General features: G+C 39.1%; 3 protein-coding genes across 4 annotated transcripts; all 3 read left to right on the top strand.

Annotated features, from left to right (window-relative positions):
• The first annotated feature begins 754 nt into the window (after positions 1 to 754).
• Positions 755 to 11,231, top strand: LOC134672628 (uncharacterized). 2 transcript variants are annotated; one of them, XM_063530582.1, is made up of 3 exons: positions 755 to 913; positions 4,357 to 4,562; positions 9,155 to 11,231. In XM_063530582.1, the coding sequence occupies exons 1-3, from the start codon at positions 859 to 861 to the stop codon at positions 9,290 to 9,292; spliced, it is 399 nt and encodes a 132-aa protein (XP_063386652.1). In that variant the 5' UTR covers positions 755 to 858; the 3' UTR covers positions 9,293 to 11,231. The 2 variants fall into 2 exon arrangements, with proteins under 2 accessions (XP_063386652.1, XP_063386651.1); XM_063530581.1 differs by lacking the exons at positions 755 to 913; positions 4,357 to 4,562 and adding an exon at positions 4,866 to 5,281.
• Positions 11,232 to 11,830: 599 nt separating this feature from the next.
• On the top strand, positions 11,831 to 13,842 carry LOC134672819 (uncharacterized). Its single transcript, XM_063530774.1, has 3 exons — positions 11,831 to 11,959; positions 13,015 to 13,235; positions 13,428 to 13,842. The coding sequence occupies exons 1-3, from the start codon at positions 11,908 to 11,910 to the stop codon at positions 13,578 to 13,580; spliced, it is 426 nt and encodes a 141-aa protein (XP_063386844.1). The 5' UTR covers positions 11,831 to 11,907; the 3' UTR covers positions 13,581 to 13,842.
• A 2,589-nt stretch (positions 13,843 to 16,431) lies between these two features.
• On the top strand, positions 16,432 to 24,141 carry LOC134672627 (uncharacterized). Its single transcript, XM_063530578.1, has 6 exons — positions 16,432 to 16,833; positions 17,817 to 17,929; positions 19,205 to 19,310; positions 20,464 to 23,089; positions 23,351 to 23,494; positions 23,815 to 24,141. Exons 2-6 carry the CDS (start codon positions 17,833 to 17,835, stop codon positions 24,040 to 24,042), a joined length of 3,201 nt encoding a protein of 1,066 aa, XP_063386648.1. The 5' UTR covers positions 16,432 to 16,833; positions 17,817 to 17,832; the 3' UTR covers positions 24,043 to 24,141.
• The last annotated feature ends 811 nt before the right edge of the window (positions 24,142 to 24,952 follow it).

Here is a 24,952-nt window from a genome sequence, read left to right as displayed (position 1 = left end):
TCAGAGTTCCGAAACTTCTTTTCAAACCCAAAACACCGTACAATTGAACAATAAAAACTATAAAATATGTTTCTACTTTACTAAAGGAAGGAAAATACCCCTCAGACACGCAACAACTACCTACTAAATATCCAAATATCCTGATGGTAACGATGTAAATAAAGGGGAAAAAATGTTTTTTTATTAACAGTAACTGCATAGTTTAAAATAAAATAAAAATTTACATAATATCAGATGAGGACAGTCACATGGGGTGACGCACAGAGCAGTTAATTAAAGTTAGCTAAACAAGGTAGGCAATTTAACATAAACGCTAGTTCCGTCTTCTTTAGAAAACTTCTTACCAGACTTAACTAAATTTTGGTACATAATAGGCATTCCTAATTATTAATTTGTGATCAAAAACAAATAACCATTTAGATATTTAGGTACCTTCATACACATCTTTTGGAAATACTTATAGATGGGTGTCTACTGACTGGGACTAAACTGGGTTAGCCTGATATATTCGACCCTTAAGAATAATTTATTACAGTTTTACGATTATCGCCCTTATTACCTTACAGCAAAGTGCATACATTTGACTCATGCAGCGTCATTGAAATGTAATAAAAGCAAGGACTGACTGATGGACACACCTTAACCACTCCTGTAGGAATTCAAAAACGATTACCACAAATCGGTATTCACGTGTTACTGCCAATTTGTAGAATTACTCCAATTGAATAACCACCTTATTTAGGACGTGGATATAACCTCTGCGCGGTGGTTTGTACCACACAGCCCGCAGTCGCACCTCGCGCACCGTTCGTTTTACACGCTACCGGAGCCAACCGGAACTTACTGCTTTTTTTCAATATGGCGGCTCTAACGCTGTGCTTTTTGGCGGTATTGTGCAGTTTGCTACATCAAGGTTTGTTGAATTTAAATTAGTTAAGTGACTTCAATTGGTAATTTACGTTGGGAGGTGTTGGTGCTTTGCTACCCTTAGTTTGGAATGGGAAGGAAATTTTTCAATTAAAAAGTAGCCGCTTTTCCTCATCGTGTTTAAATTTTCCCGCCTATTTTTTAATTTTTATGGCTTGTGCTCATTTCAAATATACTTACGTACTTTAAAATGTACATACTTACCTACATTAAATGTTTTAAATGGCATTTCTCGAAGCAGGGAAACAATTGTGACAACGTAACATGTTACTTACTTTCAAACTTGTGTCTAATCCGGAATATTTAAATGTTTTTGAATTCCAATATACAACATGCAATGAAAGCTTCTTTATCTGCTGACTGTACCTACGAATAGGTACAGTTGCTAATCTATAATATCTTGTCAAACGAAGTTACAACATAGAGCTCTTTCCGGCTTTACATATCGTGTCATGTATTATTACGTGTACCAGGCAAAAGTATGATTATGCATTAACTAAGGAATACCTAAGTATTATCTCTAAAACAGATTTCATATAACTCTTTTAGAAACTTTAGGGGTATTTTCTAAATGTTTTTGGATTCGTACATGTTTTTTTCTGTTATGATAAGAAAGAAGTGGAAGTTATGGAAAACCAACGGAGAGGCCTTTGCCCGACTGTGGAACACTCAAATAGGCAAAGAAAAAAAAATTACAAGAAAAAGAAAGAATAGAAAGAGTGTTCAAATATTTTAGAATTTGAATATCAGTCGCGTAGTCTTTAATAAGTAATTACCTGTCGTGGAATGGAAATATTTCTGAACATTGCTACACCTACACCATTTTAATTTTACATTTTAAAATTTTCATATTTAAATAACTGGCCACCTTAAACTAAAAATGAATTCTATTCACCTATAAATACAATTTTTTTTAGTATAAGGTTAAGGTGGCCAGTTATTGAAGGGTGGCCAGTTATTAAAACCTTATACTTCTGTTTATAGGTGAACAGAATTAATTTTTAATTCAGGGTGGTAGGGTAGTTCATAGCCGGTGGCCAGTAATTGACGATTTACCCTATATATTCCTCTGTGAGATTATCCAGAAAATTCCTAATACTTTTCCCATTTATTAAAAACTTAAAAATTCTACAAATCGCAATATCAAGAATACAGTAAACGTATGGCCCGATTCGAACTTTAGGATACGTCAGTTAATAAATCTAGAAACGATATGGATTAGGTGTGTATGTGCCAAACGTAACGTTTTTGTTTGAAGAACTTGGGCCAAATTCGACACGTACAACTGTCAGATTTCACATCCACGTCAAATCAACAGTTGATTTTATCGCATTCTGAGTTATGATTCCATCAACGGTGGATAATATCATTTGGTACAACCAAAACTCCACTCCAAACTAAGGGTGGTTCGGTTTGGTTTGCTTGTCACCCCAACTGTGGATTGTTAATGTCAAATTTTGACATTGTACGTATTCGAGAACTTATGATTTTTCCCACATCAACGGGAGATCAACACGATACGTCAAACGTCGCTTGTCGAATAGGGGTCCTTATCTTTTTGTTTCTTAAAGTTAGAATCGAGCAGCTAGTAAAACATATTATGTCGGTCAGAACCAGAACTAAATTTTATAAGCGTGCGAATCTCAAAATAGACTAAACATAAACAGTATTGGTTGCGAAGCATTTATTAACTTCTGTTCATTGCCCGTTGATGTGTAGTTATTTCTATGGCACGCCTCTTTCATTACTTGATTGTCTTCTTACTATAGGTTTAATAGAGTCAGCAGCAGAAGTTGCTAAGCGGGCGAGGTGTTCGAAATTACCTTGACGCGTTCTTAGGGTCTCCCCTAATATATCGACGCGCATTCGGCAAAAGCCGATAGGAAAAAGCTTTATGTCCGCGCAATAAGAGCGAAAAACCGGTCGACGCGTCCGGCGTCGTCGGCCGTCGCGAGCCGAGCCAAACGACGACTTTTTCGCTCTTATTGCGCGGACATAAAGCTTTTTCCTATCGGCTTTTGCCGAATGCGCGTCGATATATTAGGGGAGACCCTTATTCTCTTAACAATAAAGTCGCGTCAAGATCATTTTGAACACCTGGCCCGCTTAGCAACTTCTGCTGCTGACTGTACCTACACCTTCGTTACATTGTCACAAAAAGAGAGTACCTTAATAGGTGTGAGAGTAGTAGGTAGGTAGGTACCTATGCAGTACATTAAGTACTTAATACATAGTGACACTACTTTCAAGAAAACTCGTGTCTTGTTCTGTCAATCAAAAGAAGAATGTTGTATCTATGTGCCTATGGGATGCATACTAGAGATGCCCCGAATAGTGAATTTGGCCGAATACCGAATATTCGGCCTCTCTCTCGGCCGAATACCGAATATTCCGTGACTGAATATTGGGCATGATGTGCGAACATTTTGAGTCACAATTATTATGAAAACTGTTCGCCAACAAAGCACAACGTTTGCTAAGATATATTTTTAAGTTTAACAGAATTAATGAATGTAGTGAGAGTCAATCAAATCAGACCCATGATAAAAATAAAATATTTTGTTATCAACATATGCTCAAAAACGTGCCTTCGTATTTAACTACTCTCCAAGAATTAATACATTATAAATATTAAATATATTTAGTTTTTGATTATTTATTGTGTAATTTTTCTTTTTAGGTAGCTGCAACAGATATTCGGTATTCGGCCGAATAGTAGGCAACATTCGGCCGAATACCGAATATTCGGCAAAGTGGCCGAATACGCCGAATACCGAATAGTTGCCGAATATTCGTGGCATCTCTAATGCATACAGAGTTACTGCCTTTCAACTTTGAGTAGCAGAGATACGAGATTTTTTCAAATTAATAGTGCCGATATGCTTCTCGAAAGGTGCCAGTTTTTCGTCTATATCGACGAAATGGAAATGGAAAATTCGTTACAGATGTAGTGCATAGGTTACCTACTATTTTCCATCGTATTTTCACGGAAACGTACGAACCTGTCTTGCTATTACAGTCAACATCGGTACTTTTTGTACCGAGACTGACTGAAATAAATAGTGAGACACGTTCGTACGTTTCCGTGAAAATACGATGGAAAATAAATAGCGTCGAGCGAGCGTCTTTATCGCTCGAATATGCAAGAGTGAGTGAGAGTGATAACGAAATTTCGATTTTCGCGTTTCCCGATAGATAGATAGTGGGGCCCCCTAATCAGAGTTTTGAGTAATATTCTTTATTATGGTGATTTGTTTAATATATTTCTTCACTCGCCAACAGGGCGAGCACATGATTGGCGGCAAGACAGACTACCCGTCCCTATTTTGTTAACATAGTTAGAAAAAGACTGGTAGTATATCTCGCCGCGAGATACTGTCGCGCAAATCATGTGCTTGGCCACAGTCTATAACCTACAATATCTTACAGGCTCAGCCATCGTGTGCTACCAATGCAACAGCCACAACGACTCCCGCTGCCTCATGGATAAGCTGCCCGACTCCCTCCGCAAGGAGTGCAGCTCCAAGGACACCATGTGCCGGAAGATCTCGCAGATCGTGGAGTTCGAGATGAACGGCATGCCACCCGACAGCCGGGTCATCCGAGGGTGCGGCTGGGATGAGAGCAGCTACAAGGTTAGTATCGACTCCGCAAGGAGTGCAGCTGCAAGGACACCATGTGCCGGAAGATCTCGCAGATCGTGGAGTTCGAGATGAACGGCATGCCACCCGACAGCCGGGTCATCCGAGGGTGCGGCTGGGATGAGAGCAGCTACAAGGTTAGTATCGACTCCGCAAGGAGTGCAGCTGCAAGGACACCATGTGCCGGAAGATCTCGCAGATCGTGGAGTTCGAGATGAACGGCATGCCACCTGACAGCCGGGTCATCCGAGGGTGCGGCTGGGATGAGAGCAGCTACAAGGTTAGTATCGACTCCGCAAGGAGTGCAGCTGCAAGGACACCATGTGCCGGAAGATCTCGCAGATCGTGGAGTTCGAGATGAACGGCATGCCACCCGACAGCCGGGTCATCCGAGGGTGCGGCTGGGATGAGAGCAGCTACAAGGTTAGTATCGACTCCGCAAGGAGTGCAGCTTCAAGGACACCATGTGCAGGAAGTACTCGCAGATCGTGGAGTTCGAGATGAACGGCATGCCGCCCGACAGCCGGGTCATCCGAGGGTGCGGCTGGGATGAGAGCAGCTACAAGGTTAGTATCGACTCCCTCCGCAAGGAGTGCAGCTGCAAGGACACCATGTGCCGGAAGATCTCGCAGATCGTGGAGTTCGAGATGAACGGCATGCCGCCGGACAGCCGGGTCATCCGAGGGTGCGGCTGGGATGAGAGCAGCTACAAGGTTAGTATCGACTCCCTCCGCAAGGAGTGCAGCTGCAAGGACACCATGTGCTGGAAGATCTCGCAGATCGTGGAGTTCGAGATGAGCGGCATGTCGCCGGACAGCCGGGTCATCCGAGGGTGCGGCTGGGATGAGAGCAACTACAAGGTTAGTAGTACTGATGAAAATCATCACCACTTTCTTCACATTCAAGAAACAATATAAACTTTCAATGAAGGACGGTCTAAACTAAACTGTAGCTGGGATAAGAGAAACTGCAAGTTAGTACAGTCCGTGAGATCTTAGAAGAACCTTCGGGTCTCGGCTATAATCGGACGTAATCGTGTAATAGAAAATGACAGTTTCAATTACTTTGGTTGACGAATTAGTGGCAGTTCAACACCCAAAGAGTGCAGTCGTTTTTCTCGTCTTGAACTATATAGAGCAGTTAATACCACCATAATTTAATTTAATTTAATTTATGTGTAACTAATGTAATGTTTGTGATTTAACCTGACCGTATTTCATTGTTTATGTTTTGTTGTAATGTTTTAATCTCTAGACTGTGTTTGAATCTAATTGTATGTATTGTCCCTACCGCATAAGCGTTTTGGCATCCTTAGCTGTAAGTTTATGCATGTGATTTAAATAAAGAAATAAATAATATATTCGTTATTATTTCATTAAATATTTTTTAAATTGATTTTAATGGAGACACGTTTCAAAAAGGGTATATCTGTAAATAGTCAATCGCGGGAAATTGTATATAATGTTTATAAATATTTTGTGAAGGAAGCGGCAACTTTTAAGAAGAGCGATAATTGTAAATATTTTAATAAACTTCAAGACTTTATTGGGCTATTCTTTCTGTCACTGCTCTCCAGGCAGTTCGATCTTCAGCCATTTGTATAGTTGCCTGGAGTGAAGTCCTGGTAACGTCTTGGACCACATCTGTCCATCTTCTGGGTGCACGCCCTCTACTCATTCGTCCATCGACACTCCCAGTAATAATACGTCTTTTAATGCGTGTGCGTGCCACGTCTGATTGTATGATCGAAGAAAATCCAATATGCGATAGGTATTCTCAGCTCTATATAATTTCTTCCAGAAGCGATACATGGTGAGATGACATTCTGTTTTCAAATTTACCTCCGGTCGAAATTCAAATTCTGATTCCATTTTATTTAAATTATGACAATAAGTCTAATCGCAATATAGTTATCTAGCGAAATTTAATTTAAGAGCCTTTAGATTAGGGTTTATTTTATGTTGATGCTAATTGTCCACTTAACTTTTTACGATAACTTCAAAAAGTTTTATCAGCTATTAAGAAAGCAGAACAGCAGTATCACCTTCGTACGTTACCGCCGATAACCGAAGTCTTTTTCTAAATTACGAAGGTTCTTCTAAGATCTCACGCACTGTATATATAGTCCTCCACATCGATTTCGATGACGGCGACCTCAGCAGTCAAGGGTTTTTCCTGTTATGAGCTCTTATGTGGCTGGCCAGGCCAAACATGTTCTTAAAAACTCTGTCACATTCACAGTGTTGACCGGCTCTGTTGTACGTATACACGTAGGAGGGCTTAGATCTTTCCTTGCGTAATTGGCGTTTTACGTCTAGTGTCGCGAGGCGGTTTTCCTCAAACGACTTGATGGATTCAAAAGTGGCACAAACCACCACCGAAAAACAATCTAGGATGAGAGACTACAAATCTAGATCAAATTCATGACCTGTTTTTACAATCCGAATACGCCTGAAGGTTAGCAAACCAGTTCAAAGTACTAAGACTTCATCCTAAGCCCACAGAGGCCAAATAATATTATTACAAGTAGTACATAAGTTTATGGCTCGACTGATCTTGGCCTGCATTCTCGTTCTAAATTGGGTTTAGTTTCGGCACGATATTGTTGCTAAGGAGATAAAATATCGAACAAGCACTATAATAGTCCGACGTAACCCCTGAAAAAGGGCCTTGCGTCACATGATACATAATTGAATAAAACACTTACATCGTTATGTGTTCAACACCAAATATGTGTCTCTTCGTGCCTTGATTTTTTTTTCGGAATAGTGTACCTACATAGGTACGGCCATTATACGGCAAAGTCCAATATAAGGACTTACCTAGAGTTAAAAAAATCCACTTATTTCCAACAATCTACGCCAGACTTCGGAAATTACTTTTTAAAATGCTAATCCAGGAGATTCAATGGATCGTAAATCTTAATTAAGTTTATTGAAGTCGTAGAAGATGATCTCGCTGTTATCTGGTATCTTTTTTGCTCCAGTTTTAAAGCTGTTCTAGACCTCGATGCGCGCAGTTTTAAATCGGAGATATTCGTAAATTCAAAACATTTAATATTGCTTATCTTATTTAAAAGTCATATACTCTAGCCGCACTCAAATGAGAACTTGCCACGGAAAATGTATTTTTTATTTGTCTATATAAAGAAGGTATTGAGGGCCTTCTTATAGGCTACTGGGCAGCAGCATTTCATATATTTATGCGCGCTTAGTTTTGCAGAATAATGTGCACTTTTCCGCTCAGACACCAAAGAAAATTAATATTTCTTTATCTGCCTCTCTATCGCTCTGGCGAGAGATACAGATAAATAAAGAAATTTCGATTTTGCGATTTTCGCGTTAGGGCTTCATGCGTTTTGTAACAATCATGATTCATGTTTCATTATGACAGGGAGTTATCCTCATCGCTACCTGGAAAATGAAAAAATATTTCTTAGTAACATTCCGTAAATAAATAAATAAATTTCATTGACCCGTATTTTCATTAATTTTCAATTACGAAGTTCAATTGGATCAGTAAATAACCGAATGCGCCTTCGCCGAAGTGGATCGATGCAAACGAGCACTCTGTCGACGCTGTCCAAACAATTAACAAACTGAAGGTACTGTACCACGTAATAACAACGGCAAAACCGCTGAAAACATGTAGATTGCAATATAGACGCTATTACAGTACTGCCGTGACACGCGCATCTCCTGTAACTTTAAAAGTTGAGTTTCGAGATAATTACGCTAAAGTTTTAAAGATTCAAATGCTGTTATCGTTGACGGTTCATCGTAATTTTTTATTTTTTCTAATCACAGAATAGGCCCTTTAATTTCTTTTTCGCATAATTGAATATAGGTAGTTTTCATTAAAATTCGAATTAAATGGCTCCGCATGATAAACTTTTCCATACTGTAGTGGTCACACGAAGTCATGTAAGTCAAGTTACATGACATACGCGTGATCAAACGTGACACGTATTACTTGACCAATATTGTTGTCGTATAAACCAAGCGCTCGGCCAATCATGCTTAACTCCGGCAACTTAAGAAACGATGGTGATATTATGGTTGTGTCAGTCATGCAACTCAACCCAAGTTAGCTGAGTTGTGCCTGACGCCATCGGCAAAAAAATGAAGTTACATGAGTTAGTCATATGCTTTTCTCAGTAAATAATGAAGATTTTCAAAATTTTCTTTTAGAAGATATATCTTTAATGGTTTTTAAGACGATTTAGACTGGTTATCCGTAACTCATGTAACTCGAGTTAACGAAGTTAGTCGTGACACGGCAGAGTAGAGCTAGGGTTCAAAGTGAATGAAATCGGGAATATGTGTGGACAGCTTTTCGTGGAAATCGTCAATGGCAAATGAAGAAAATTTTCGTGACTGCAAGGTCGAGATATATGAATAGAGTCAGACCAAGTATAGTCTGCAGCGGGTTCGCGTTCGCAACGAGATCGCTACACTGGACACTTCTATAATATATGTATAAAAAGGATTGATTCACCCCGCGCCGCATCGCTTTGCGTGTTGTTTACCTTAGTAGTACGCTGCGTTAGTCCAAAAGTAATTATAACGTGTTTATTTTTTCAACAGGGACGTTGTTACCAGCGTTCCGGCTTCGGCGGCCGCCAAGAAGTCTGCTCCTGCCTCGAAGATGGCTGCAACTCGGCCACTGCCCCCGTCGCCGCCACACTGCTCATGCTGCTCACCGCCGCGGTCCTCAGGTTCTAGCTCTAGAAGGTTCATTAGAGTAGGGAATGCTCGATAGGTAGTCTAGTCGATTAAAAATTATGAGTATTTTGATGGATGCTGACTAAAAAGTAAAGGTCATACGCAATTACACAGCCTGCCACTAGGTTCACGACTCTCCTGTGAACATATCCAATGTTATCCATTCCCTATTAACCTGTGTAATAAATAAAACAGTTCCTTACCTTTACTTTTGCACAAAAGCTGTTAATTATTGTCCACATTAGAGTTATCTTTTGTTAGAAGTCCTATGTGAACCGATTTTTCCTTTGTTGTCGTTAGTTGGCTGGATTGGCTTATTTGAAGAGCTCCACTTTCTAGGTGGGATGAATACGAAATCATAACATGTCCCGAACAAAAAGGTAGGTATATAAATATCGTATCGTTCCTTGATTTACGAAAATACCTTTTCATAAATCAGAGGAAGATTTTTTGGGATATACAGGACGTCCCACGGCGATGCCACATGGAGGAAAAGTACCTTAAATATCATAGATAGCATATTTTGCTGAAAGAAGACTTCATTTGATTTTTCAAACTTAGTAAAGTTGCATTCATACTTTTTTAATTTTTTTTGAAAAAAAATGTATGGAAAAAAATTATCGCGTCATTGGAGGAAAAGTACCTTAATTGTTGTAAATGAACATCTTACTGAAAGAAGACATTATTTCGATTTAAAAAAATTTCACATCAAATGAAAAAAATAATGTTTCCTTTTGTTTCCAACACTATGTTATTTGGCAAAAAAATAATTCTCACATTGAAGCCTTTCGATCGGCATGACAAAGCTACAAGGTATTTTTTTCTCTCGTGTAGCGGGTTCGATTCCCGGTTTAACCATGAAATTATTTAAAATGCAATTCAACTTGTTTTTTTAAATCGAAATAATGTCTTCTTTCAGTAAAATGTTCATTTACAACAATAAAATTAAGGTACTTTTCCTCCAATGATGACGCGATAATTTTTTTCCATACATTTTTTTTCAAAAAAAATTTAAAAAGTATGAATGCAACTTTACTAAGTTTTAAAAATAAAATGAAGTCTTCTTTCAGCAAAATATGCTATCTATGATATTTAAGGTACTTTCCCTCCATGTGGCATCGCCGTGGGACGCCCTGTATATACCTACGGTAAAATTGCGCAAATGTTATCGGAATCTGACTATAAATTCGACAACTAAATAAAATTCGGGCCATATTAGATTTGTTGTATAATTTTCGAACTTTTTTGATCAAAATCGGCAATCATTAGTGGCCACATTGAAAACGGCAATGCTCTAATAGTAGCTAACATATTCAATTGACACTTAGGTATACGTTTTAAAGCTGTTACCAAGAGATCCCGCCGCGTTAGCATTGTAAATGATAATAGGTATTATTAGATGTTTAAATAGATTACGTAACTTATTTGAATGGTTCTCAGGGCCCCATGCTAGCGTCCTTTGAGCGTTGGCGTCTAGTCAGCGCTATGGAAAATGGCGTCGCTGCGTAGTTGCGCCAACGCTGCGTCGAGCAGCAGCCATAGAGTTGACTAGACGCCGACGCTCAAATTGTCTTGTCATCTACCGCTGTCAAATGTGGATAACTCCATATACCGTCTGTAACCATAGTATTGGTGATAAAATCGATGATAACTGTCGTTTTATCAACATAATTATCACCACATTGTGTGATAACTACAACCTTGCTCAGCCCGCAGGCGACGCTAGTGTGGGGTGACTCTCAATGTTCTCATTCTATGTGTTCGTTATGTAAGTTACATGTTAAGTTAGTTAGCGAGCTGTACATAGATGGTAAACGATGATAATTGATGATAATGTCACTGTAACTGTCATTCTGTTAAACGCCGACACTGTAAAGTTTATTGTGCCATAGATTATTTGTTGTGTTTGTGTTTTGCTATTATATTTATTAGTTTTTCATATCGGTGTTTCTTATTTCCTCCCTTGTGTTGATAAATCGATATAGCGGCGGAAAGCAATCGCCTAAAACGCTCTGATTTACGTAATGATATGCAAATATCTATACCTAATATGATTGGTAGTTTTCATAATATGTTTGTATCGTTTGCCTAAAACTTTAATCTCCTTATGCAAGCTTATATTACAAATCTATGTCTAGATAATCTGCCCCTCTCGTCACAACCGCTACCAATATATCTATCATATACACTTGATCCCATTTGAACGTTGTCGCCCTGCCTGACACTGTTTGTATAGTCTGCAATAGACTGAAAGGCCTATGATGATTTGAGCGCCCGTTTCTTCTATTTTAGCCTATTATCCTATCACGAAGACCCAAAACTTTAGGTCCCAAGCAGACTAAAATACTAAATAATGTGTTTCCTGTACCAAATGAGCGACATCCTCTGGCGTATTTCACATTGGTTGGGGATCATCAGCGTACAAGCGGGACGTCGCTATACACGTGCATAGCGCTGTCTTGGTCACACACCAGGAATCAGTGTGACAACCGCGTAATGCGCGCGCATTGCCCCGTCTACTCTTGCGCATCTGAGCCTTAGATTTAGTCCAGTAAGTAGGTTAGCACTAGTCTGGCGTCTGTATTTTTAAGTCCATTTTTTGGATAATTAGCAATATGAGGTACTTGGCGTTTGGATTAGTGGTGTTTTGCGGATTATTTGAATACGGTAAGTGGGATATTTAATTGCATACTGAACTATAGTATCAAAATTATAAGTTTATAATATACTTATAAAATAATGGCACCTAATATACATTGAGATTCTAAGTTTAAATATTTTCCATGTTCTTGTTTGCAATTATTTACTAAAGTATCTTAAAATGATTCTCTTGGGGGTGCTAATTTTCCAACGATCCAATTTTCGTCGACGGTGACGATCGGCTATCGGCTATAGTCGGACCAAAAAAAGTCTGCAGCGGATATGATAGCCCAAGCAGTGAAAGTGTTATTTTAAACGTCAAACTTCTATGAAATCATGACGTATAAATGACACTTACACTGCGTGGGCTATCAAATCCGCTGCAGACTATTAATGGTCTGACTCTACGCTATCGTAGTGTGTGCGTGTAACCATTACTATCATCACTACACCTTATAAAACAAACTCCCCCCACGTCTGTCTGTTTGTGTGTATGTATGTTCGCGATAAACTCAAAACTACTGAACGGATTTTCGTGCGGTTTTCACCTATCAATAGAGTGATTCGTGAGGAAGGTTTAGGTGTGCAAATTGTTAAGGTTTAAAGGTAAGGTAACCCGTGCGAAGCTGGGGCGGGTCGCTAGTATTACACAGAAAGTTCGTCGTTGCGATTTGAGTTAAGTCTTTAATGGCTCCTCTACACCAGTGGTGGGCAAACATTCTTCATGGGGGGCCAGAAAGTTTAGGAAATTTAAGTGGAGGGCCAGAATTGTAGCCAAAATTTATTTTGATTTGCGATAATCGTGGGCCAATGCCAAATAGCCCATACACCTATACTAATTATTTCATAGGACCGGCGGTGGGCCGGATAAAATCCATTCGCGGGCCAAAGATGGCCCGCAGGCCGTACTTTGCCCACCACTGCTCTACACGATGGGCCAACGCCGGCCACTCCAAGGGACGCATTTATGCGTTAGAGGGAGCAAGTGATGTTGCTATCTCATTCTGCCGCATGGCTGCGTCCCTTGGAGTGGCCGGCGTTGGCCCATCGTGTAGAGGAGCCATAAAGAATGTTATTTTCAGGTTCTCCAATAATGTGCTACGAATGTAACAGCGCCACCAACTCCCAATGCCTCCAGAATGTCCTCCCAGAGAACCTCAAGCGCAACTGTTCGGAGCACGATCGCGGCGTGACGCATACGCTGTGTCGTAAGATTATACAACATGTGGACGTGGCGGTTAATGGGCAGTTACCGGCTAGCAGGGTTATAAGGAGCTGTGGGTGGGATGAGACCAAATATAAGGTGAGTTGTGACACTGATGACGCATACGCTGTGTCGTAAGATTATACATTTGGATGTGGCGGTTAATGCAGTATTGTTTCTTTTTAAAAATAAAGGAATGTCTCCTTTAAGTAAAATGAGCTGAAGGATTTAAGGTAGTTTCCCTCCAGGGCCCGACTTAAATTTCCACACTGTATATTGTTATCATTCCAGGGCGCCTGCTACCACCGCTCGGGCTACGGAGGCAGACAGGAGGTCTGCTCCTGCACGAAGGACCTCTGCAACGGGTCTAACGACGTCGCCTCTATTACCGCCCTCGCACTCGCCTCGTCTCTCATGACGATACTCAAGCTCGCCTGCCAATGACTTTAATAAAGTACTCAGCAACCTCTGCCCAGTCTGCCTCATCTCAAAAATGCACGGAAATCGTGCTTGGGCTGTATAAGCCAGTGGTGGGCAAAGTACGACCCGCGGGCCAGCTACGGCCCGTGAAAATACTACATCTGGCCTACCGCCGCTTTGAAGTATGCCTATGGCCCGCGAAATAATGAAAATGTAGTATACCTATCTCTCGCTTGAGCGTGGTGCGTAGCCAAGATGCCAATCGTTCGTTACCGAGCGAATGGAGAATACGGTACTCTCTATAGTCTCTATCACTCTTCCATATTAGTGCGACGGAGACAGTTGCGTTGCGTTTCGTTCGCTATAGGGCGTCAACGATTGGCATCTTGGCTACGCACGTGCGCACCCTGCTTAGGCTACATAGGTAATGTAGCAAAACGGGCCAGTTGCCCAATTTTTTTATATTAAAGTAAATATATGAAATGATAGCGTTCGCTCTATCATTTCATATATTTGCATTACAGTGAAACCTGGTTAATTGGCACCTGCATAAATGGAAAACCTCAATAATTGCAACCAAAAGTCCGGTCCCGGTCCCTTGAGACCAAAAGGCCTCTATAATTGAAATTTTGGAACCTCTATAATTGCAATTTAGATTGTAGTGTTTTTCGTAATTTTGCCTCTGTAATTGACCACATCGCAACTAAGACCTCTATAATTGACACTGTGTTAAAAAATCCGTAATAATTGCTCTTTTTTTACCTCCATTATTGAAACGAGTGTTACTTATTACCTCTGTAATTGAAATAATGTAGTTGTAGACAGCAGAAACAATATTTTAATAGCAACGATCATTTTATTTATATCTTCATCCAGAATTCAATTTATTTATTGGGTATCTATCACAGCCTATAGTAGGTGAAATAGTTTTGTTAAAATCAAAAACAAAGTATGCTTTTTACATTCTAATAAAACTTTCTTCTACAATTCCATGGAATTTTTAAACCCAAATGAAAATAAAATAATAAAGTAGTAATTAATGTAGTGTAAAAGTGCAAGTATTGACAGAAGCTATATATAGCTTTTTTATAGACTAGAAACCCAGAACGTAAGCGTGTAAATCTACTTTCAATGGTTATTTGCACCTCTATAAAAGAAATTTGGCAGAACGCAACCTCTATTAATGAAAACCTCTATAATTGACACAACGATTTTTTTGAACCTCGTTAATTGACACGACCTGCTTAAATGAAAAACCTGGTTAATTGACAAAAAATGGCCGGTCCCTTGAGATTGCAATTATCCAGGTTCCACTGTAATATGTACCTACACATTTTTTTGGAAATGATTTGAACAGGAAACTGCCGGGCCCACATCGCCAGACGCTCTATAAAATAAGTTATCATTGATGCATTTATTCACGAATAACTTTATTTATGATATGGGATATTAAATATACTTTACGAGATGGTAGACGTATCAATATTTGGCTTTAATTTAATATTTTATTTCTATTACACGTTATACGTTAGCAGATGACTCAGATGACTGTTAAAAAAATGTGTTCCTTAGGGCCACTTGCACCATTCACTAACCCTGGGTTAACCTGTTAAACCTGGAGTTACCATGGATACCAGTACAATTTGACACTGGGTTAACGGTTTAACCGGTTAACCTCGGGATAGTGGGATGGTGCAAGTGGCGCTTAGAAAACAAATATTGCAGAGCTTTTAAAGCCATTGGGTACTGTAAATATTAAAAATATCCCTAAATTTCTTGCTTTTGACCAAACTCTGCTATATGTTTTTCTTATTATTTGTTGTTTACAAGCTTTTTTAATCAAATAATAAAGGACATTATGTACGATTCTTGTTTTACTTTACTAAGGCCCATTTGCACCATTCCACTAAACTGGGGTTAACCGGTTAAACCTGGAGCTACCATGGTTACCACAACAATTTGAAACGGTTAATGGTTTAACCGCTTAACCCCCGGTTATTGGGATGGTGCAAGTGAGCTTAAATAAGTAGGTATATGTTCAATCACCACACGGGATTGTTATGCCATATTAGGGTTCTTGCTAAATTGGAAATTCTATAACGTAAGTATTGAACAACCAATTTAGCTAGGATCCTATTAAATAGCGCAACTATCGCGCTCCTATCAAAGTATTTCGTGCAGTTTATTTCGCTTTTAAACATGGCTTACATAACTAGTATGACTATATTACATAACATAACCCAGCATCAATTATATTTACAAATTAGATTACAATGTTTCACAATAAAAAATAAACAAAAAAATATTCTTAACTAATCTACATTTAAGATTATATACATATAATAGATTGAAAAATAAACTAAACAATTAAAAATATCAAATAAACACAACTACATATCACTATATATTAAACACGTAACATATTTACACATATACTACGAGTAACTATAACTATTTTATTGAAACGCCTTGCGCTATATGCCAACCAAATCCACATTTTATGCCAAAAATGCCTTACATTATTTTGTAAAAGGACTGATACTCTTCAAGTTGTTGGATCGATTTCTATGAATCGTAGCTAAGAACCACCGCAAGCGAGTTACGCTTTCACGTAAAAAAAACCGCAACGAAATCGAGATATCCGTTGGAGAGCTACGATGCCACAGACAGACAGACAGACATTGTGGCGTCAAACATATAATTCCCCTCTTTTTGCGTCGGGGGTTAAAAATTGAGTATAGCCGGTTAAACAACTTTTTCAGTAGGAAAAGGCGCGAAATTCAAATTTTCTATGGGACGATTACCCTTCGCGCCTAAATTTTTTCAATTTGCCGCTTTTTTCTACTGACGGAAATAGCTTGACATACTTATACAGAAACAACTCGAAATAGAAACCGGAAGGAGTTTCTTGTCTTCATTTTTATGGATTACTTCCTACATAGAGGTCGAATGCTACAAAAAAGCAAAAAAATCGATTGACAAACCGTCAAGAAACAAATGAAAACTAAATCATATGGTCGCCGAGTCATTCAGTGCTCATCTCATATTGAAACGATCATGATTAGAAACGATCTACACAAAAAAATATAAAATATATATCTAGGAAATAAGAAACTCAGACACCGCCACCGATCATATCAATCATTGGTTAATACGTAAGAATAAAATAAAATTTATGACTGCCGATTGACAGGCGTAGGTAAATGATAAGTGGATTTTTTAAATATGTTCTGATTTGCGAAGAAATCCCGTGAAAGGACAACAGCTTATTGATACGGTAAGTACCTGATAAAATATACTTTTATTTAGCATCCTCCATATCTAAGTATATTTAAGGAATTATATGTTATTACAATATCTAAAAAGCACAGTAGAATCTGTACATTTATAGGTAAAATTTTATATGAAAAATCGCCGAAAATTAGATGCAATTTTTTCAGCGGACACCAACTCGATTCTGCATAGCAACTGGTCTTATGTCATGTCTCAGGAAAAGACTAGGTAGTATAGGTACTAGAAACTAAAATAACTCTTAAATCATTAATTTTTTTAGCAAAAGGAAACGGAAATTTTGTTTATTTTGGGCAAAAAATGTTAGATTTTGTCCAATGTCTAAATGATTGTGGTTTATGTAATAGTGTCTTTTCCATATGGTACGTAATGATTAAGTAAAATGGCGTTCTGTTGGTGTTATCCAATTGCTGAATTATCTATCGTAAACCGCAGACTTAAACATAAACTAGGCACTTCCTTTAGATTATTCACTCTAGGCTACACCAACCGGTAAATATCTCAAAACATTATTGCCGGTAAATATCTCAAAACATTATTGTCCTGTTTTCCAATATTTTATGATTTTCATGAAGTAATATCCGGGTGATCTGCAGGTTGCCGACATTCGCCTTCCTATCAACGTAACCTTATATCATAAATACGTAGGTATACATTCGTATACGTATACTTTTGTTAATCTATTATTTCGGAAATTTTGAATGCTGCAAATCATTTAAGATAATGAATTATTGATAATATATGTTATTGCCTAACTTTTTGCTCAAGCTGTAAGTTTTCCTAATAAATAAAATAAATAAATAAAAATATGTAATATTTTGCTATTAAATATTTTTTTATATATATGCGGGATGCTTCAATGAATAAACGTGATTTTTATGCCGTTTTTTGCGTAATTTATCGGAACCCTTCTTGCGCGAGTCCGGCTCGCACTAGGCCGGTTTTTTTAAAGAATCTTTAATGTTCCAGTAACCTGTGATCCCCAATGCAAGATTATGGTGGGTCGAACAAGACTGACCACCGAGAGGGTGAGCGCGGACACCAAGACTTTCATCACTCCGTGATGCAGAAAGGCAGCTATGGTAAGTCTCGTCACCATTATGAGGTCTTAATATACTTCTTGCTCGCGTTATACCGGCATTTTGCCACGGCTCATGGGAGCCTGGTGTCCGCTTGAAAACTAATCCCAAGAATTGACGTAGACACTATAGATACTGTAGATAGGCACTAGTTTTTACGAAAGCGACTGCCATCTGGACTTCCAACCCAGAGGGGAAACTAGGCCTTATTGTTATATTTTCCTTCACCGAAAAGCAACTAGTAAATAGGTATCAAATGATATAAGGTCTTAATATACTCACACCAAGACTACTTGCGATCGATTATTCTCTCGCGGAATGAACGTACATGTACCTAGATGTGATTGTGAATAAATCATAGTATAATAAAACATGGTTTTCTCTTCCCAGAGTGACACAAGCCTACGTCACAATAACATGGCCGCTATATACAGCGCTATCGCATATTATCATATAGCGCTGTCGCATGATGACGTAGGCTTGTGTCAGTCACGTGACCACGAAAAGACGGGAAGAGAGTACCAGGCGGAGTATATATATAATATATTACCATGGAATAAATCTAGAAGTTGGTTCACTCGTCGGGTTCCTTTTGTGTGACATAAAATAATGTTTTGTTTGTTGTATTAGCATTAGTCCTAAAACTCCTAACCTTAAACCCTTTGCATATCAGAACTTGGCTACTTAATAGCTAGGCCCCAGATTCTGGGTTCATAATTTGGGGACCTGTTAGTTAAAGGCCTCAATTATTTCGTTCAAACATGCTAAAAACTAACTTCCTCCATTGACATTGACGTGTGTGTGACAGTTTGAGCATCGACAAAATGGCGATGAAATACAAAATAAATTTAAAATTCAAAAAAGAAAAAATCGGACTAAATTTATACACGTAGCGTGGCGTTTTTTCGACGTAGCTGAAACAGCCGCCAAGCTGAAGTGGGACTGGGCGGGACACGTTTGCCGTATGCCGGATGACTTGTGGGCAAAAACAGCAACCAATTGGGTCCCACATCAAACCCGTTGTCGCGGCAAACCTCGACGGCGTTGGCGAGATGACCCTGGACGCCTTTGATAGGAACTGGTGGGAGACGGGTCAAAACCGGAATACGTGGAAAGGGAGGAGGGAGGCCTTTTCCCAGCAGTGGGACACTCTAGGCTCATATAAATAATAATGTAATACATTTATTCACCTCTGAAAACATTAGTTATGTAATCTGTGAAATTTCGTGGTTGTCGAATGAAACCTTGTCAAAATGTTTCTGATTTCTGATTTTTCAGGATGCTCCAACAAAGACATGTCTGATTCGAACATGGCGACGTACTGCCGAGTGGCGACCGGCATCTATGAAGCTACGGCGGCTGAGCAGCAGTACCAGAATCAGAGGTTGCCTCATACTATTATAACTAGTAGTTCGCCTCGAACTGAGAATTCGCGGTTCGCCAAAAAGATAGATCTAGATTGAATTTGTTGCACCTATGTACCTACATAGTCGGCAATGGATCGAAAACTGCGTGCGATTTATTGCAAGGTCTGTGGAGCCCTTAACTGAGACATAGAGATTATAAAATAAACTGTGTCTATAGTTCGTTTTTTTTAGCATTAGAAAGAACTTGCAAGAAGGTAAGCGATCTTGGCATGTCTTTTAATTGAAAAACGCTTTTTAAAAATCAAAAACTATTACTTATGAAAGCAGAAGAATATAAATGATCGTATTAGATTCATAATTGTTACATATTTGCCGTAACTTATTTTTAAAATGTGTTTTTCAATTAAAAGACACATCAAGATTGTTTACCTAATTTCTAATGCTAAAAAAAACGAAGTATATGGTAAGCTGAAATTATTCTTGTCAAATACCTACGTATATTATGTTTATTTTATTTTGTTTTTCTTGCTAATTATTTTTAAATGGTAAATTTTAAAACAATATTATAAGTAAACGTGTAAAACGAGCACCTTCATTTGATACCAAACTCGATCATACTTTCTTACAAAAAAGATATATATAGTTCCTTGGCCTTCTAAGTAGGCTCTTGTAGCTCCATAACCCCTTAATCAAGCCTGCTCATAATATAATGACTAAAATACAATGCCCTCGTTAATACGTTTACCTAATTTCATTTAAATTAGAACATATTTAGTTGAGTTATTGCCCATCAAACTATCCCCTGATAGTTCAGTTTAAAGACATTAAAATGCCGGGACGTACCCGCTTCGCTTCCCTTCGCTCGCTCGTTCCATTAGATTAGACAATATAGTATCCCTTGAATAAAATACGTGCGCATTCTAGAGTCTGGTATCATTTAGCCTAAGTCGAAAACTTAAGACTCGATATTGACAGTTCACGCCAATAAGCAGGTGCTGCCCTCTACGGTATAAGGACGCTTACTAGAAGGGTCTGCCACCTTGTGACCCTAGTGAAGCTGGTAATTGATAATCAACAGTAATTTCGAACCAATATACACGTCGCACTTTGCTGCTTTCTACAGTTCCCGCGCGCTCTTTAAACTTATTCTAATGCGCACAATCTTTGCAGATACAACAATCCGTCGGCTCCAACTTTCAGCTCGCCTCCCAACTCCCCACTGGTCGGCTTAGTCTTCGATCCATCTACGCCCAACTACAAGATGGACCGTAATTCTAACACAGATAGACGCTCACACAGCACTTGGTCTCTCTCGTACCAAGAACCCATAGGAACAGGCGCTAAAAAGAAAATTGTCAAGAGCCAAGATAAGAGACAAGTTTACAGCGCCGATCCGCGGTACCATGAGAGGTATAAGGACAGTAGCACCGAGACAGACCGACATAAGACCAAAGATAGAAACCTTACATCTGAATCCACCTCTAGCCTCGATTTTTTCGTCGAAGGCGAACGAATGGTGTCAGAACTATGCAACATGCCAGACTCTAACGCAAGAGCCGATGCAAATAATCAAAAACCATTTCAAGACGAGGACAAAAACAAACCTTCCGGATCATCCGACGTCCTTCTTACCGCTCTAGACAAGATCGTAATTCACGATCAGATCCCAAATCAGATTGTCCAACTTGCTATTGAAGCTTGCACTGACGCTGAAAATATAGCCATTGCACATCATAATAGACCTTGCTTCAAAAATATACATTCTATTTGTGCAAAAACTAGATCCAATGTTCAGAAGCCGGATAGTGCCGTGGCCAACTTACACTCACAGGGCATACCGTGGGTCATCAAAAACTTTATATTCTCTTTCGTCAGAATTCTAGACGGCTGGAAAGGCGTTAAAGAACTTCTAAGTGAGAAACACGATACATTTTCTAGAATTGAAAACAAATATTATAGCCCTAATATCCGTGAATGTTTCGTACAATGGCAGGCGGTTACCAAAGAGATGTTGACGCATATTTATAAGACCTACAAGTGTTTAGATCACGGTTTTACTATGGAGCAAAAGAGTTTTACACACAATTACTACGCCACGAATTCTGCGGCTCCGCGCCATCAGAACCAGAGTAAGTTTCAAACAGTGAAACCCCACGTTAGTACCTCAAGACCCGTCAACGCCTCTCCTCAACCGTTCAACGCGGTCCAACCGCCATGGGTGCAGAACCAAAATCATTCACCCTCTCAGACTTTCACCGAAGGTCCGTGGCCGGTCAGAGCTGGAGTTGCCTTCAAGAAATTTCCTGTAGTGCCACCCCCGAGCTCTCATAACTTTTATCCTCTGAATGAGCAGGGTGATATGGATGCATATCTAAAGGGCTCATACAAGTGCGACCCTTGCAGCTTTCGGGAAGCAAAACCTCGCCAGTCTTGGACTATTACCAACATGCCTGACTTCCGAGCCTTAGAAAACATGTGCCATGCTGAGCAAAGAGAATTATACAACCAAATGAAGCACAAAATGGATGCAGAGCTCGGTAAAGCTCCTGGTCAGCCAATCATGAGCGGCATGTTGTTCGATCAGATGCAACGTCGAGACATGGAACTGAAAGCGAAAATGATACCTTTAAGTCATGTCGAGAAAACTTTAATACCAAACATAGCGCCCTCTGTCGAGATGCGAGGTCGATACGTTCAGAAAAACAACAGCTGCGGCGACACAAAGGAAGAGGCTGATTTTTTTGCGGCGTGGGGTCAGATGGTCCAAAAAGAACCTAGCGATTTTATAACTCATCACTCGCACAACGTTCAGGTCCCGTCGAACGTTGTGACGATTCCAAATAATATCTCTGGCCCCGTGCAATTCATTGATCCTGAAAATGATGAGTATCACGAAATGTCGAAAGTGTATATGAAACCCGGAAGTTACAAAGTGCCTATAAAGCCAGCGGATCCGACGTCACCGTTTATGCAAGGATCGAGTCAAGAAGCAGTGTTTGACAACCCTTTAGTGGAGGAGATGGCTTTAAAGATGAAGGTACCCTTTCCACCTGTGACGTTGGCACCGCAGCCAAAGTACAACCTCGAGGCTTGGCCGTGCCTGATGCCGAGGCGTGGCGACGATATGTCGACAGACGAGCACAAGCTGATGTCGAGACCCGCGATGTCTGGTCTGGATATTAGAAACGCCGAACCTTTAGAAATTCTCACTATGATGACGTCTGATCGTGCCTGGGAAGCAGCTAAACAATCGGCTCCCAAGCTTGTAGACTTCATCCATGAAGGTTCCAAGTCGGATACTGCGAGGTTGTACGATGCTTTAGGATTGAGCGCTAACGATGATCTCTCCGATGATTTAAAACAAGTGAAATTTACAATGGAAAATAATGACACCTGGGCCGCTAGGATGGGCCCTCACAACTTTATTTCGAAGGACGCGCACAGTTTGTGGGAGAATTCTTCAGCAAACCAAGACCAGTCAGTTCTGAGCAATGATTCTAGCAAGTGCCTTGATTCGGAGCCAAAATCCCTCGAATCCGACGAGGTTTTTATTCCTGAGAAGAAACAAGAGTCTAAAGAAACTCGCTTAAATTATGATCAGACTGGAAACTATGTTAGAGGCGAGAACCAAAAGAAACCACCTAAAACCAAGGTGGCTGCGTCCGGAATGTGGTACCACCCCAAGAAGAAGAAGCCATTGCCCGCTGCTACTGTCAAAAAGTTTGAGGCTTTGCTTGGAAACCTGGCTCAACTGAACGAGGCCGCTTTCATCCAGCATGATATGGACATAAAAGTAGTAAGTTTTTATGAAAGTGTACCTTTAGGAACAATATGTATAATAGGTACCATCTATGAACCCACGTTCTACTTTGTCGGCCGTAATTGCTCAAATTCAAGACAGGCAGACGCTTATCTTCCGATAATTAATGCTTCAGATTTTAGAACAGTAAACTGCACAGCAATTAGACGCAACTATTTTCAATTATTTATTTCAAAATATTGTTACCTAGAATTTTTTTTAAATAAATGTGTTTATTTAATTATATTACATTTTCAGGCCCCTCGATTCTATGAAGTAGTGAAGTATCCGATGTGCCTGCACGATATCTCCACGAAGCTCAAGAATTCGTCTTACACGGATCATGAGCAAGTGGTTCAAGACTTCAGGCGTATTTTCAACAACGTTCGTCTCTATCTAAAGGTAACTTTCATTTTACATATCTTAACTATCTATATGAAAACATATTTAGTCTTATTTAGATCAATTTAATTAATAATAGTTTCAACTTCAAATGTATTACAGAGATTTTGCACAAAAATTAAAGAAACATTCCATTTTTATAAATACTTCATTGAAGATTTTGTGCTATTTCCGAATTCAGCAGTTTCAATATTCCTATAGGTATAAGTAGCTACAATAGCACAACAGCAATAAAAGAAACCCAAAAATTCGTTATCATTATTTCGGTTTATTAACCTTTAAAACACTAGAAAGTTGTTAAATATCTTCACGATTTCCAGTCTTACCCAGATGCCGCTATGAAAAAGAATCTGAACAAGACAGCAGCAGAATTTGAAAAGTTGCTGAACGAAGAATTTCAGAACAAATGGGACAATAAATCCAAGTCTCAAGAGAACACAGAAGTAGACGGCAGTAAAAAGGAAGAGAAAGAAGACGCTAAAAGTGCAGAGAATAAGGCGGACGCAAATAAGAAAACTGACTCGAAAACTAGCGATGACAAGAAGTAAGCTTTTAAAGTGTGCGGTGGAGTAAATATAAGACATGGGTATAGTTTAGATGATATAAGATAAAGTTTTTAAACTCAAAAACTTATTCTATTTTATCCCTAGGTACAGTCAAGGAATTTAAATTCCGACCCATTTCGTACTTTGTCACAGTGACAACCGTATGAGGTCTCTAGCGGCTTTCATATTGATTGTCACTGTGACAAAGTACGAAATGGGTCGGAATTTAAATTCCTTGACTGTACGTCTTTTTCAAAAGAACTCAAGGCGTCTACGCACAAGGCTTCTTTTTAAATGGAATAGGATTGAAATAGAATAAATTTGTGAGTGTTAAAAACTTTATATTATTTTTACCCGTGTCTTATATTTACCCTACTGACCCTAGTTAGTTTTAGTTTTGCTAACTTTGATTTCGCGTAGCAGAATTTCAAATTTTATTGCAAACAAATTTTTGTATGAATCGTTTGTTTTACCTAACTATTTATTTATTTTTATTTACATGCCCCGTACTTACTCCATATCAGATGTGGATGATTAGTTTGAACATAAGATGCATCTAGTCATTATAAATAGAGATTTGTTTATTGTAAATGTCAGTGAAGTAATCTGAGCTTATGGTAAGAATATAATTGTAATGTGTAAGTTTTTCGAACGGACTTTATTCCCTTCGGGGCAAAACTAGAACTGTTGTTTTCTCTTCTCTTACTTTGTATTTTAGTTTTCTACTTGCTTATGTTGTTACGTTTCTCCATTATTTGTTATAATTAGTCCAATACTTTTAAATTACCTACTTTCTGATCAGCAATATCGTGTTGCAAAGAAATTGGCGGGGATTTTTTTTTCATTTCTGAATAGATTAGTCGTCAGTAATTTTCAAATTTCCTCTTTTAAAGTTCCTTGTAAAGTGCATAAC

This window comes from Cydia fagiglandana, chromosome 17 (assembly GCF_963556715.1).
Source record: "Cydia fagiglandana chromosome 17, ilCydFagi1.1, whole genome shotgun sequence".
Taxonomy (NCBI): domain Eukaryota; kingdom Metazoa; phylum Arthropoda; class Insecta; order Lepidoptera; family Tortricidae; genus Cydia; species Cydia fagiglandana.
Note: the sequence above shows the minus strand (reverse complement) of the source record. Positions and strands in the feature narration are given on the sequence as shown.